Raw genomic sequence first — 14,940 nt, 5'->3', positions numbered from 1 at the left:
GTATATTAATTGATCTATGTTTTTATTTTTATTGATACTTCTATTAGTTTATTTATCTATCTTGTTATTTATATTTGTTTTCTTTTTTTCTCCTGTAACATCATTGCAGGAATATATAAAGATACTGCAGTTATGATAGCTACCAGAAGTTAGAGATAGTTTCCAAAAAGATTTGAGCAAGAGACTAAAAATGGATGCATTAGAACTTTCGTACAATTTCTTTTGTTTATCTTGAAGAGATAGATCGGAGACTGGGAGTTTAAGATAGAAGGATGTTAGCATATTTTCTTAAAACAAAAACAACATGAAAACAATTGCAGAAGTGCTGTCTGTAGGGAAATTTGAAACTTAAGAAAAAAAAAGTTGCCTTTGAGCTTTTAATCTGAAGATGCTGAATGCAGGTAATTCTTCATACACGTACAGCACGTCACCCATGTGTAGTAGTTGGGTTTATGTGTACAGTGGAATCCCTTTTTGAAACACCTACAGCCATTTCACATGTCTATCTTCACCTCCTTTAAAAAAAAAACGCAGAACACTTTTTCGGATTTTCTTACCATACCATGTGTACGTTTTCCTCTGTCACAATTAAGACGTAATTTTACAGCTGATTTATTCAGATTCTTTGAGGTTTTAAGAAAGAGGGGTACCACGGTACTAGTTTATTTTGTGTGTACTTTTTTCGTTTGCTTGTCCCTTTTCTGTTGGTATTATTAGTATTGGGTGTTGTGTTACTTTCAGAGTCAAGATGTGGGCATCAAAACTATCGTCATGCTCGATTCACAGGGTGGTAGGTAGTAATTAAGGCTCATCAACAAGCTTCATTCATTGCTCAACGAACATAACGAGTAGAGACGCTACCATCAGTGCTTTGAAGTAAAAGTCATTAACATTGCCTAACCTCTCATTCCAAGAAGAGAGTCGCTTCCACCCGTGCTTTTTAATTGTCATAAAAAAAATTACTGCTTGGCATTAAACACTCATGCTTTCTACTTATGAAAAAAAAGTAACATCGCACTAATGCTCCATTTGCATTTATCAAACTAATGTATATATCCCTAGATTAACATGTATGGGTGGGTGCTTTAACGCTTTTTGTTTAACTTCAGTGAAGATATATGTTTCAATGGCTACCGGCCTGCTCTGTTTTGGTTTAGCCATTTCTAATGTGATCTTTGTTTTGGTTGAAAGACAAGTAATGATACTTAAAAATGTTTTATCTGATAACAACCAAGCTACTCAGACGAAGCCATGAGAATAATGTTGGTGAGCAGCATAAAAATCGTAGTGAAGAAAGACAGGTTATATTCAAGACTTCAACAGGGTTGCTTAGCTTTAAGTAAAGAAGAAACCGGCACGGTTGGCCTAGTGGTAAGGCGTCCGCCCCGTGATCGGGAGGTCGTGGGTTCGAACCCTGGCCGGGTCATACCTAAAGACTTTAAAATTGGTAATCTAGTGGCTGCTCCGCCTGGCGTCTGGCACTATGGGGTTAGTGCTAGGACTGGTTGGTCCGGTGTCAGAATAATGTGACTGGGTGAGACATGAAGCCTGTGCTACGACTTCTGTCTTGTGTGTGGCGCACGTTATATGTCAAAGCAGCACCGCCCTGATATGGCCCTTCGTGGTCGGCTGGGCGTTAAGCAAACAAACAAACAAACAAAAAGTAAAGAAGAAAGACTCATGTGATATTGTGTTCATACATTAAAACAATATTTGCATTATTTTCGGGTTCAAATTAGTGAACATGTGTAAAATTGTTTTAAACTTTGCATGTTTATCTGTAAGCCTGTATGATCATTTGAATTGCCTTCTGAAGCAGTTATGCGTAGCATTTTGGTTTCCTGCTTACATTCATTCGATGACGTATCAAATATTATTCCAGTGCTAGAAAAAAAAGAAATGCCTGCATATTTTGCGTCTGATTTTCTTAAATTTTGAAATTTAAAATTCTGCTTTTATAATCCCATTTCCTTTTAATTTTGGGTTCAGTTTGGTTTGTGTTTTACCTGTTCTTTTTAGTGACTTGTTGATGTGTAAGAGTGTTAGGCGGAAAGATTGAGTATTTCAAGTTGACAAGAAAGTATTTTAAAGCCTTAATTCTCATCAAAAGAATCCCATTTGATTTTATACCTGTGAGAGATATATATGATTTGAGTAGGCAGAGATCATAAGCAACCAAAGAAAAGCTGCAGGCTTTGATTAAAAAGGATTTCTTTCAGAAGTTATTGTTTTAATTATTCTCATATATGTAACTTTTCAGGCTAGGTATCATATTTCACCCTAGCCCAGTTTTCTTTTAAACCGAAGGTCAACTGGCCTCTGCTTAGTATCTAATTTTCTTTCATTTTAAACTGTTGGTAACAATATTCTTCCATTGATTTTTTTTAACCTTTTATGAGTATTATTTAGAGCAGCTAATGGCAACCTCTTGATATTTTCATTTACATTTTATGGCTCATATTCATTTTCTTTTGACATTTAGGAAGATCATCTCCCATCTATCTTTTTATATTTTATATTTAATGTCGCCCTGGCAGAGCTGTAATGAAAGAGATACCTGTACTTGATCAAAAGGTCTTTTTTAATGAACATTAAAACGAACATTAATATGACAGGATTTTTTAATGTCACCGGGTCACATACTACAAATCGTACCTGATCCATATGACAATTTGTAGCACTTGATCATGGTTTTAATGGTTGCTTGAAGCTTTACGCCATTCTGTTCTAGTGTAGTTTAAGTATAGTTTCAGCACATCAGAGAGACTCGAACTGGTTTTGTTTTCATGGGTTTACCTTTTAGCAGGATTAAGCCTAACTCTGTAATAGTTCAACACATTTTTTGCCAAAGATTGGTCCAAGAAGCCAAGCTTCTTATTTAAGTATAACCCTGAACTTACTCAATCTGTCCTCTGTATAATTGTTGCATTTGATACTTAGGTATTCACATAATTTGTATAACTGAGTCTTACATTTGTTCAAAAAGCAGAGCTTCTCATTGGCATATTTACCTGAATTTACTCAATATGTCCTTTGTATTATTTGTACAATTATTGTTAGATAGTAACGCAATGTTGTCATTGAGTATAAAGAATTTCTGTAACTTGATCTCAGGTGCTAAGATTATAATGCCATTTCAATATTGAATCATAAGAATTTCTGTCAACTGAATTTAGATCTCACATGTTTTCTTACATCAGTGACTTTAACCGGATCTAGTCTTTATTAAATCACTGATCGTTTCTTTTCCGCAGAGCAATTGGACCGCATCGAAGAGGGAATGGACCAAATCAACCAAGACATGAGAGATGCAGAGAAAAACTTGGAGGGTCTAGAAAAATGCTGCGGCCTATGTGTTTTGCCCTGGAAACGGTATCTAATTTTGTTTAAACATTTGAATTGATCATTCACTGCTTTATTTATTAATGCATTTCAGATATGAGATTTTTAGGTTAATTTTTGTAAGTTCTTCCACTGACATGTTGAGTTATTGGTACGAATTTCATTTGTTTCAAATCTTCAGGATTTGGGTCAAATTCCTTTATTGACTCACATGCGAAGCAAAAGTGAGTCTATGTACTCACCCGAGTCGTCCGTCCGTCCGTCCGTCCGTCCGGAAAACTTTAACGTTGGATATTTCTTGGACACTATTCAGTCTATCAGTACCAAATTTGGCAAGATGGTGTATGATGACAAGGCCCCAAAAAACATACATAGAATCTTGACCTTGCTTCAAGGTCAAGGTCGCAGGGGCCATAAATGTTGTCTAAAAAACAGCTATTTTTCACATTTTTCCCATTTTCTCTGAAGTTTTTGAGATTGAATACCTCACCTATATATGATATATAGGGCAAAGTAAGCCCCATCTTTTGATACCAGTTTGGTTTACCTTGCTTCAAGGTCAAGGTCACAGGAGCTCTTCAAAGTTGGATTGTATACATATTTTGAAGTGACCTTGACCCTGAACTATGGAAGATAACTGTTTCAAACTTAAAAATTATGTGGGGCACATGTTATGCTTTCATCATGAGACACATTTGGTCACATATGATCAAGGTCAAGGTCACTTTGACCCTTATGAAATGTGACCAAAATAAGGTAGTGAATTACTAAAAGTGACCATATCTCATGGTAGAAAGAGCCAATAAGCACCATTGTACTTCCTATGTCTTGAATTAACAGCTTTGTGTTGCATGACCTTGGATGACCTTGACCTTGGTCAAGGTCATGTAAAGGTCAAGGTCAAGCATGTGAGTCATATGGGCTTTGCCCTTCTTGTTGATATATTATTTTTGTTATCTGGTTCATAACCTTTTGCGTCTGAGCCAACGAAGAAGAAGAAGAAATTTCCTTTTTGAGATTCTCATGTTTTTCCATTTTCATCCACAGGTCCAAAAACTTTGAGAAGGGCTCGGATTACAACAAAACGTGGAAGGCGACTGAAGACGGCAAAGTGAACACAAACGGTCCCCGAGTGGTGGTGGGCGATCCCAATGGTGGAATGATTACAGGAGGATACGTCACACGGTGAGTTCACCTGGACAGATGTGACATCTGGCATGAGATGTTTCCGGAATTCCAGCATGTTCAAAACTCTGGAGATCATTTTTGAAATTCCCAGATCGCACGATTTTGCTTCTTTTTTTTCAAATTGAGGGAAGCGGGCATTCTTCCCAGCCTTTTGTTTTGTTGCATAATCTCATGTCCGGATAAAGATACTGGGAGAATAATCCAGACAGTGGAAGCCTATATATAGTTCCGTAAAGTTAGGCTGCTGTTTACCTGTGGGAATGAGTGATTATATAAGTGTTAGTGGGAGATTTGGGAAGGGGCTTCCAGCGTTTATCTTTGTCAAAACTACTAATCAGTTATTTCGGAATGTAACATTCATGAAAAAACACGCAATTTTCCTCTGCTGTGACATGAGTATACTTGCACTGGTTATTTTTTAAACCCGTACATGTATTTACCAAAAAAAGCAAGAGTAATACATCCAACAGAAAACAGTCATTTGGTTAAGCAAGCTGTCAGAGTAAGTTGAAATGAAAATACAACAAGATCTTTGGGTAAGAGAAACTGCATGGCAAATCAAATCAAAACCGGTAGGACTGACTGCAGACAGTGAGTACCTTTCTGGCATTTTCATACACACACACAAAAAGTGAACTGTCTGAAATTTCTGGTTTAAGCCTTTCACTGCCTGTAGGATGTCAGACGATGTCCTGGGTAACTTGATTCAACGGGCAACAAACCGTTCAATAAACAACGACAGAAGAAGAAAAACAAAAACACACAAACAATGTGTGCGTGCATAGTGTATTCATTCATACATCAAGGGCATACTGTAAGTTGTCAATTCAGACCAATAGAGCTCGGATGCTAAATTGTATGCAAATGTTTACTGGCAGCGAACAGGTTAAGGCAAATAATGGTAATGATAATTGTCAGTAAGTACTGGTGTCACATGACTGATGTGAAACAGTTGATTGGCTAATGGCAATGTGCTTTTTACCTGAGAAGATTCTTCCAATCCTTCATTTAAGTGACATGCAGCTTTTTGACTCACATGCGAAGCAAAAGTGAGTCTATGTACTCACCCGAGTCGTCCGTCCGGCCGGCCGGCCGGAAAACTTTAACGTTGAATATTTCTTGGACACTATTCAGTCTATCAGTACCAAATTTGGCAAGATGGTGTATGATGACAAGGCCCCAAAAAACATACATAGCATCTTGACCTTGCTTCAAGGTCAAGGTCGCAGGGGCCATAAATGTTGTCTAAAAAACAGCTATTTTTCCCATTTTTCCCATTTTCTCTGAAGTTTTTGAGATTGAATACCTCACCTATATATGATATATAGGGCAAAGTAAGCCCCATCTTTTGATACCAGTTTGGTTTACCTTGCTTCAAGGTCAAGGTCACAGGAGCTCTTCAAAGTTGGATTGTATACATATTTTGAAGTGACCTTGACCCTGAACTATGGAAGATAACTGTTTCAAACTTAAAAATTATGTGGGGCACATGTTATGCTTTCATCATGAGACACATTTGGTCCCATATGATCAAGGTCAAGGTCACTTTGACCCTTATGAAATGTGACCAAAATAAGGTAGTGAACCACTAAAAGTGACCATATCTCATGGTAGAAAGAGCCAATAAGCACCATTGTACTTCCTATGTCTTGAATTAACAGCTTTGTGTTGCATGACCTTGGATGACCTTGAACTTGGGTCAAGGTCACATGTATTTTGGTAGGAAAAATGTGTAAAGCAGAAGGTCAAGCATGTGAGTCGTATGGGCTTTGCCCTTCTTGTTTCATCTCCACATTAACAAATGATGATTAATAGCATAAAATTCCCAGCAGCTAACAGAAAAACACAAGTGTTATTCCGATAAAGTACCAGCTAGACCAGTTCGATTGCTCTAGCAGACGACATAAAACCGGCTTTCAAACGCTCAGCAAATTAACATGTTTGGCAAATTTGAAGGAAAAAACCTTTGGTATAATAGGGTTCAGAGCATTCTTATATTTAGTACTAGACTCCCCGATGAGCGCTTGGCTGCCACAAGCCAGTTATCCCTGTGGTAATCTAAGGGCATCCCACTGTCCCTATCTACTATCTAGCGAAACCACAGCAAAGGGAACGGGCTTGACGGAATCAGCGGGGAAAGAAGACCCTGTTGAGCTTGACTCTAGTCCGACTTTGTGAAGAGACATGAGAGGTGCATGTAGCATAGGTGGGAGCGCGAGCGACCTTGAAATACCACTACTTTGATCGTTTCTTTACTTATTCAGGCGAGCGGAAAGCGGGGCGCAAGCCCCTTGCTTCTGGAATTGTTATGCCTATCCAAATGCGCGTAGCAAAATGTGCGTTGTGAATCTTGTTTTTTCTCTTGCGGTACTGACAATATCGTTATTGAAACTATCACAGTGCGCTAAGAGATTTATAGAGCAAATCTCGAAAATGATTATTGAACTCACCGCTACGCGCTTCGTTCAATAATTCATTTTCTCTGTAAATCTCTTAACGCACTGTGATGTCTCAATAACTTAAATAATAATGCATACTATTTATAAAGTGCTTGTATTCAGGGTTAAACCCTGCTCACAGCGCTGTACAATCATTGGGGGGGAAAACAATAACATAACATCATTTACAGTGCAAATACTGAACATGTAAAATTGTCTTCCAATTCTCAGAATTATGAATGACGCGCGGGAGACGGAGATGGAACAGAACCTGGGTGAGGTGTCCGGCATGATCGGCAACCTGCGCAACATGGCCGTGGACATGGGCAGTGAGATCGAGTCACAGAACAAGCAGGTCGACCGCATCAACCAGAAGGTAATGTATGGCGCTGCTGCTGCTACTGCTTCAGCATTTTGGAGCTGCAGTACATCAGCTGTTGCCCTGAGTTTAGTTTTGGCTCGTTCTGTGCAGAGGTTTACTTCTTTTCTGGCTTTTTTCGTTAACTGAATAATGATTATAGGGTTTGCAGGATTCAAGCTATAACCTTGGCAAATGGATTTAGCAGCTGAAAACTAATTTAACAACTACAGCATCACCTCTGTTTTACTTTTAGGATATCTGAAATCTGAACAATTCATGCGTTCAAAAGAGTTGGGTTTTTTAAAATGAGGTCAATTTCTTGACGTTATAAAGAGCTTGCAGAAAATGAGGTCAATTTCTTGACGTTATAAAGAGCTTGCAGAAACTGAGGTCAATTTCTTGACGTTATAAAGAGCTTGCAGAAACTGAGGTCAATTTCTTGACGTTATAAAGAGCTTGCAGAAAATGAGGTCAATGTCTTGACGTTATAAAGAGCTTGCAGAAAATGAGGTCAATTTCTTGACGTTATAAAGAGCTTGCAGAAAATGAGGTCAATTTCTTGACGTTATAAAGAGCTTGCAGAAACTGAGGTCAATTTCTTGACGTTATAAAGAGCTTGCAGAAAATGAGGTCAATTTCTTGACGTTATAAAGAGCTTGCAGAAACTGAGGTCAATTTCTTGACGTTATAAAGAGCTTGCAGAAAATGAGGTCAATTTCTTGACGTTATAAAGAGCTTGCAGAAAATGAGGTCAATTTCTTGACGTTATAAAGAGCTTGCAGAAAATGAGGTCAATTTCTTGACGTTATAAAGAGCTTGCAGAAAATGAGGTAAATTTCTTGACGTTATAAAGAGCTTGCAGAAAATGAGGTCAATTTCTTGACGTTATAAAGAGCTTGCAGAAAATGAGGTCAATTTCTTGACGTTATAAAGAGCTTGCAGAAACTGAGGTCAATTTCTTGACGTTATAAAGAGCTTGCAGAAACTGAGGTCAATTTCTTGACGTTATAAAGAGCTTGCAGAAAATGAGGTCAATTTCTTGACGTTATAAAGAGCTTGCAGAAAATGAGGTCAATTTCTTGACGTTATAAAGAGCTTGCAGAAAATGAGGTCAATTTCTTGACGTTATAAAGAGCTTGCAGAAACTGAGGTCAATTTCTTGACGTTATAAAGAGCTTGCAGAAAATGTGATCTTAAAGTAATGAGAGGCTTAAAACAGAGGTTTCGTTGCCATGACCACCTGCTTCATAATACGCTGCCTGTCTTGTACAAAACAGAGGTTTCGTTGCCATGACCACCTGCTTCATAATACGCTGCCTGTCTTGTACAAAACAGAGGTTTCGTTGCCATGACCACCTGCTTCATAATACGCTGCCTGTCTTGTACAAAACAGAGGTTTCGTTGCCATGACCACCTGCTTCATAATACGCTGCCTGTCTTGTACAAAACAGAGGTTTCGTTGCCATAACCACCTGCTTCATAATACGCTGCCTGTCTTGTACAAAACAGCCTGACACTAACAAACAGGTTGCATAACTTATGCATTTGGACTGGTTTTGAATTAACATTAACATGCTAACCAATGAGATTTATGAATGCTTTGAGCTTAAGAATGCTTTGTACTTTGGTTTGTGTCCCTCCACCCCACCCCACCCCACTCTCTCTCATCTGTGACATTATATTCCATTCCTTTCATGTTCCCGCTGTTCTTCCCATATATACCTCATTCATCTTGTGCACATCTTAATTGTGTATTGTCTGCTTTTGAGACACATTCCTTCCCATGGAAAGGATCATGTCAGCCATTACAGATCTGCCCAGGCTTTTGCATGGATTGAAAGCGGCCTTCTGCTTGAACGTGTACGAAAAATTAAGAGCCTCGGGCTACGCTCTGTGCAAAGTGGGACTTCCCTTTTTCTGAATTAATTAGTTTCGCACGTGGAGCAGTTACGAAAGGAATTCAACAAAAAACTCCTTATCTGGGCATAAAGAAGCCAGGCCGCTGAATTTTGGGGTGGGTTCAAGTAGGATCCACGTATCTCATGTAAAAGCCTTGACAAATCAGTAGTGGCTGATATGAGTTTAATGAGAAGGGAAGTACACATACCCTTGATGAGTGGAGTGTGGGAATGGGTATGTGAATCCACTTTGTACCCTACTTCATTGTGTATTACACCTGTCCAGCGCTGGATTGTAATGTACGTTGTTCCGCTGTCAACTACCTTCAGAGCCTGGCATTCTGCTTCCATGGCAAGGCTCTGTTCTTGCAAGTTTTGTTTCTCGTTCAATTGAGACGTGTAAAACTTGTTCAGCTTGTTGTTCTTAATAAACACCTGTTCAGGGTTTGAAGTTGGTGGCAGAGAACAGGAGTTATGAAGAATCTATATAAGGTTGTTCCTAAATTGTTTTTGAATTGACTGTGCGTGATTTCCGACAAAGGTTTAGAGTTTCTGCTGCGCCTTTCTAACTATTCTGAATTTGTATGTGCCCTATTTGGTGGGAATTCTTCTAGTTTGAAATCTCAACACCAGTTCTGGTTGCTTTAAATCTGCTGCAAGCCTTTGTCAGTTTGTGTGACTTTGTTGCTGAGCACCACTGTTGAATCCTAAGCTATTTCATTACATCTCATCTGTCCTCAAGTGTAAATGTTTCTTTTTCCAGTTGTCCACTGCAAACTGTTTGATGTTTTCTCCCACCTTTCTACGATTATTTATGTGTAATGCCTCAGCAAGAGGATTTTGGATACTTGAAATATTTTGATGGTTGTAATCCTGATGGCTTATATATCATTGGTTGGACCGATAGTTTCTTTGCCCAGTGTTTCTGTTCTTGCAGTGCACTTGATTCCTTACTGTTCATCGTTGTTCCCGTTTTTCAGGCTGAATCAACCCTCCCCCACGCATTGTCGCCATTTACTTGCTGTTGTGTGAAAATTTGGCCTTCCGCTTTTACCTAGACACTTGATATTTGTGTACAAATCATTCTGGTGGGAAATAGAAAAGAAAGAACCTCATCATTTAATTCATGTGATTTTTGACTCACATGCGAAGCAAAAGTGAGTCTATGTACTCACCCGAGTCGTCCGTCCGTCCGTCCGGACGTCCGGACGTCCGTCCGTCCGTCCGGCCGTCCGTCCGGAAAACTTTAACGTTGGATATTTCTTGGACACTATTCAGTCTATCAGTACCAAATTTGGCAAGATGGTGTATGATGACAAGGCCCCAAAAAACATACATAGCATCTTGACCTTGCTTCAAGGTCAAGGTCGCAGGGGCCATAAATGTTGCCTAAAAAACAGCTATTTTTCACATTTTTCACATTTTCTCTGAAGTTTTTGAGATTCAATACCTCACCTATATATGATATATAGGGCAAAGTAAGCCCCATCGTTTGATACCAGTTTGGTTTACCTTGCTTCAAGGTCAAGGTCACAGGAGCTCTTCAAAGTTGGATTGTATACATATTTTGAAGTGACCTTGACCCTGAACTATGGAAGATAACTGTTTCAAACTTAAAAATTATGTGGGGCACATGTTATGCTTTCATCATGAGACACATTTGGTCACATATGATCAAGGTCAAGGTCACTTTGACCCTTATGAAATGTGACCAAAATAAGGTAGTGAACCACTAAAAGTGACCATATCTCATGGTAGAAAGAGCCAATAAGCACCATTGTACTTCCTATGTCTTGAATTAACAGCTTTGTGTTGCATGACCTTGGATGACCTTGACCTTGGGTCAAGGTCACATGTATTTTGGTAGGAAAAATGTGTAAAGCATGTGAGTCGTATGGGCTTTGCCCTTCTTGTTCTTGGCTAACCCTGCTGAACATTATCAAAGCAAGTGAGATGAAACAGTATTTTGGAGATCAGACAGCAAAGGGAAGTAATCACTCAGAACAATACATTACACACTATAGTGAGCAAGGGTTATGCAGACACAGTATATCTGAATGAATTGAGTTGAATGGAACGTGCGATTTTAATCCTGTTCTTAAGTTACTCGAGATTACATAGGGAATTCAGTGTGAGTTTATTGTAGTTCTTGTATTGGGTGGTAATTTCAGTGTGAGTTTATTGTAGTTCTTGTATTGGGTGGTAATTTCAGTGTGAGTTTATTGTAGTTCTTGTATTGGGTGGTAATTTCAGTGTGAGTTTATTGTAGTTCTTGTATTGGGTGGTAATTTCAGTGTGAGTTTATTGTAGTTCTTGTATTGGGTGGTAATTTCAGTGTGAGTTTATTGTAGTTCTTGTATTGGGTGGTAATTTCAGTGTGAGTTTATTGTAGTTCTTGTATTGGGTGGTAATTTCAGTGTGAGTTTATTGTAGTTCTTGTATTGGGTGGTAATTTCAGTGTGAGTTTATTGTAGTTCTTGTATTGGGTGGTAATTTCAGTGTGAGTTTATTGTAGTTCTTGTATTGGGTGGTAATTTCAGTGTGAGTTTATTGTAGTTCTTGTATTGGGTGGTAATTTCAGTGTGAGTTTATTGTAGTTCTTGTATTGGGTGGTAATTTCAGTGTGAGTTTATTGTAGTTCTTGTATTGGGTGGTAATTTCAGTGTGAGTTTATTGTAGTTCTTGTATTGGGTGGTAATTTCAGTGTGAGTTTATTATGGTTCTTGTATTGGGTGGTAATTTCAGTGTGAGTTTATTGTAGTTCTTGTATTGGGTGGTAATTTCAGTGTGAGTTTATTGTAGTTCTTGTATTGGGTGGTAATTTCAGTGTGAGTTTATTGTAGTTCTTGTATTGGGTGGTAATTTCAGTGTGAGTTTATTATGGTTCTTGTATTGGGTGGTAATTTCAGTGTGAGTTTATTGTAGTTCTTGTATTGGGTGGTAATTTCAGTGTGAGTTTATTGTAGTTCTTGTATTGGGTGGTAATTTCAGTGTGAGTTTATTGTAGTTCTTGTATTGGGTGGTAATTTCAGTGTGAGTTTATTGTAGTTCTTGTATTGGGTGGTAATTTCAGTGTGAGTTTATTGTAGTTCTTGTATTGGGTGGTAATTTCAGTGTGAGTTTATTGTAGTTCTTGTATTGGGTGGTAATTTCAGTGTGAGTTTATTGTAGTTCTTGTATTGGGTGGTAATTTCAGTGTGAGTTTATTGTAGTTCTTGTATTGGGTGGTAATTTCAGTGTGAGTTTATTGTAGTTCTTGTATTGGGTGGTAATTTCAGTGTGAGTTTATTGTAGTTCTTGTATGGGGTGGTAATTTCAGTGTGAGTTTATTGTAGTTCTTGTATTGGGTGGTAATTTCAGTGTGAGTTTATTGTAGTTCTTGTATTGGGTGGTAATTTCAGTGTGAGTTTATTGTAGTTCTTGTATTGGGTGGTAATTTCAGTGTGAGTTTATTGTAGTTCTTGTATTGGGTGGTAATTTCAGTGTGAGTTTATTGTAGTTCTTGTATTGGGTGGTAATTTCAGTGTGAGTTTATTATGGTTCTTGTATTGGGTGGTAATTTCAGTGTGAGTTTATTGTAGTTCTTGTATTGGGTGGTAATTTCAGTGTGAGTTTATTGTAGTTCTTGTATTGGGTGGTAATTTCAGTGTGAGTTTATTGTAGTTCTTGTATTGGGTGGTAATTTCAGTGTGAGTTTATTATGGTTCTTGTATTGGGTGGTAATTTCAGTGTGAGTTTATTGTAGTTCTTGTATTGGGTGGTAATTTCAGTGTGAGTTTATTGTAGTTCTTGTATTGGGTGGTAATTTCAGTGTGAGTTTATTGTAGTTCTTGTATTGGGTGGTAATTTCAGTGTGAGTTTATTGTAGTTCTTGTATTGGGTGGTAATTTCAGTGTGAGTTTATTGTAGTTCTTGTATTGGGTGGTAATTTCAGTGTGAGTTTATTGTAGTTCTTGTATTGGGTGGTAATTTCAGTGTGAGTTTATTGTAGTTCTTGTATTGGGTGGTAATTTCAGTGTGAGTTTATTGTAGTTCTTGTATGGGGTGGTAATTTCAGTGTGAGTTTATTGTAGTTCTTGTATTGGGTGGTAATTTCAGTGTGAGTTTATTGTAGTTCTTGTATTGGGTGGTAATTTCAGTGTGAGTTTATTGTAGTTCTTGTATTGGGTGGTAATTTCAGTGTGAGTTTATTGTAGTTCTTGTATTGGGTGGTAATTTCAGTGTGAGTTTATTGTAGTTCTTGTATTGGGTGGTAATTTCAGTGTGAGTTTATTGTAGTTCTTGTATTGGGTGGTAATTTCAGTGTGAGTTTATTGTAGTTCTTGTATTGGGTGGTAATTTCAGTGTGAGTTTATTGTAGTTCTTGTATTGGGTGGTAATTTCAGTGTGAGTTTATTGTAGTTCTTGTATTGGGTGGTAATTTCAGTGTGAGTTTATTGTAGTTCTTGTATTGGGTGGTAATTTCAGTGTGAGTTTATTGTAGTTCTTGTATTGGGTGGTAATTTCAGTGTGAGTTTATTATGGTTCTTGTATTGGGTGGTAATTTCAGTGTGAGTTTATTGTAGTTCTTGTATTGGGTGGTAATTTCAGTGTGAGTTTATTGTAGTTCTTGTATGGGGTGGTAATTTCAGTGTGAGTTTATTGTAGTTCTTGTATTGGGTGGTAATTTCAGTGTGAGTTTATTGTAGTTCTTGTATTGGGTGGTAATTTCAGTGTGAGTTTATTGTAGTTCTTGTATTGGGTGGTAATTTCAGTGTGAGTTTATTGTAGTTCTTGTATGGGGTGGTAATTTCAGTGTGAGTTTATTGTAGTTCTTGTATTGGGTGGTAATTTCAGTGTGAGTTTATTGTAGTTCTTGTATTGGGTGGTAATTTCAGTGTGAGTTTATTGTAGTTCTTGTATGGGGTGGTAATTTCAGTGTGAGTTTATTGTAGTTCTTGTATTGGGTGGTAATTTCAGGTAGAAAATTACCAGGTCTTTCAAAGAGAAAATCACGTAACATATATATACATGTACACTTTTGATCCTTGAAGCATAGATCAGTATCCCGTTGGCAATCTTGATTACAGTTCTATACTTTTCCTATCCACAAAACCAGCCGGTTACGTTCATGGGAGTGTACTGAAGTCCTTTCACCCCGGCACTGCCTTTTTGATAGTACTAATCATTATCGCACAAAGCGAAAAAGATCGAGCTCTTAATTGTTGATGTGTTTGCCAGGGCTGCAGGTAATTCTTACAATATTGTGCCCCCAACAAATTCTTGCACAAAACATTCTAAATTGTTCATGGTCTTCTTGCTGGAGGATATTGATCAGGAGAGGCTGGATAATACTGTGCACATTCTTCGCAATATTGGTCACCTGTTCGGGATTTTCAGTGAGGCTTCAGGTTTTGCCGTTTGTTTCCTATCATTCGTTCAGTGGCACAGTTTGGCTGTATCGTTTTGCGTGGGTTCCATTTGGAGGTCATGTGACAGTTCTTCCTGTATCATTTGGAGCAGAAGAAAATGTCCGATCTATGTCTGATTTATTGACTCATGTTTGTTTTTAAAACTGGGGTCAATATAGTGGCAACGTTGTTTTTTTTCTGAATACAAAGGTATGTGAAGATTCTATAATATAGTCGTAGTTCAGTTGCACCTTGTTACTCAGTGGAGGCAGAACCTTGTTGTTGGCAAATGTTTCAACATCATTTCATCTTTCTTTTCAGCA

At 38.0% G+C, this 14,940-nt stretch overlaps 1 protein-coding gene across 6 annotated transcripts in view; it reads left to right on the top strand.

Moving 5' to 3' along the window:
* Nucleotides 1-14,940, top strand: part of LOC138952389 (synaptosomal-associated protein 25-like) — a 110,447-nt gene that overhangs the window by 84,721 nt on the left and 10,786 nt on the right. For 3 of the 6 annotated variants that reach the window (XM_070324057.1, XM_070324053.1, XM_070324052.1), the window contains 4 exons: nucleotides 742-790; nucleotides 3,255-3,372; nucleotides 4,390-4,527; nucleotides 7,200-7,344. In XM_070324057.1, coding sequence (XP_070180158.1) covers nucleotides 742-790; nucleotides 3,255-3,372; nucleotides 4,390-4,527; nucleotides 7,200-7,344 — 450 coding nt within the window. The remainder of the gene's footprint in view (nucleotides 1-741; nucleotides 791-3,254; nucleotides 3,373-4,389; nucleotides 4,528-7,199; nucleotides 7,345-14,940) is intronic. The other 3 variants (XM_070324058.1, XM_070324056.1, XM_070324055.1) reach the window with 1 other exon arrangement.

This window comes from Littorina saxatilis, linkage group LG17 (genome assembly GCF_037325665.1).
Source record: "Littorina saxatilis isolate snail1 linkage group LG17, US_GU_Lsax_2.0, whole genome shotgun sequence".
Taxonomy (NCBI): domain Eukaryota; kingdom Metazoa; phylum Mollusca; class Gastropoda; order Littorinimorpha; family Littorinidae; genus Littorina; species Littorina saxatilis.
Note: the sequence above shows the minus strand (reverse complement) of the source record. Positions and strands in the feature narration are given on the sequence as shown.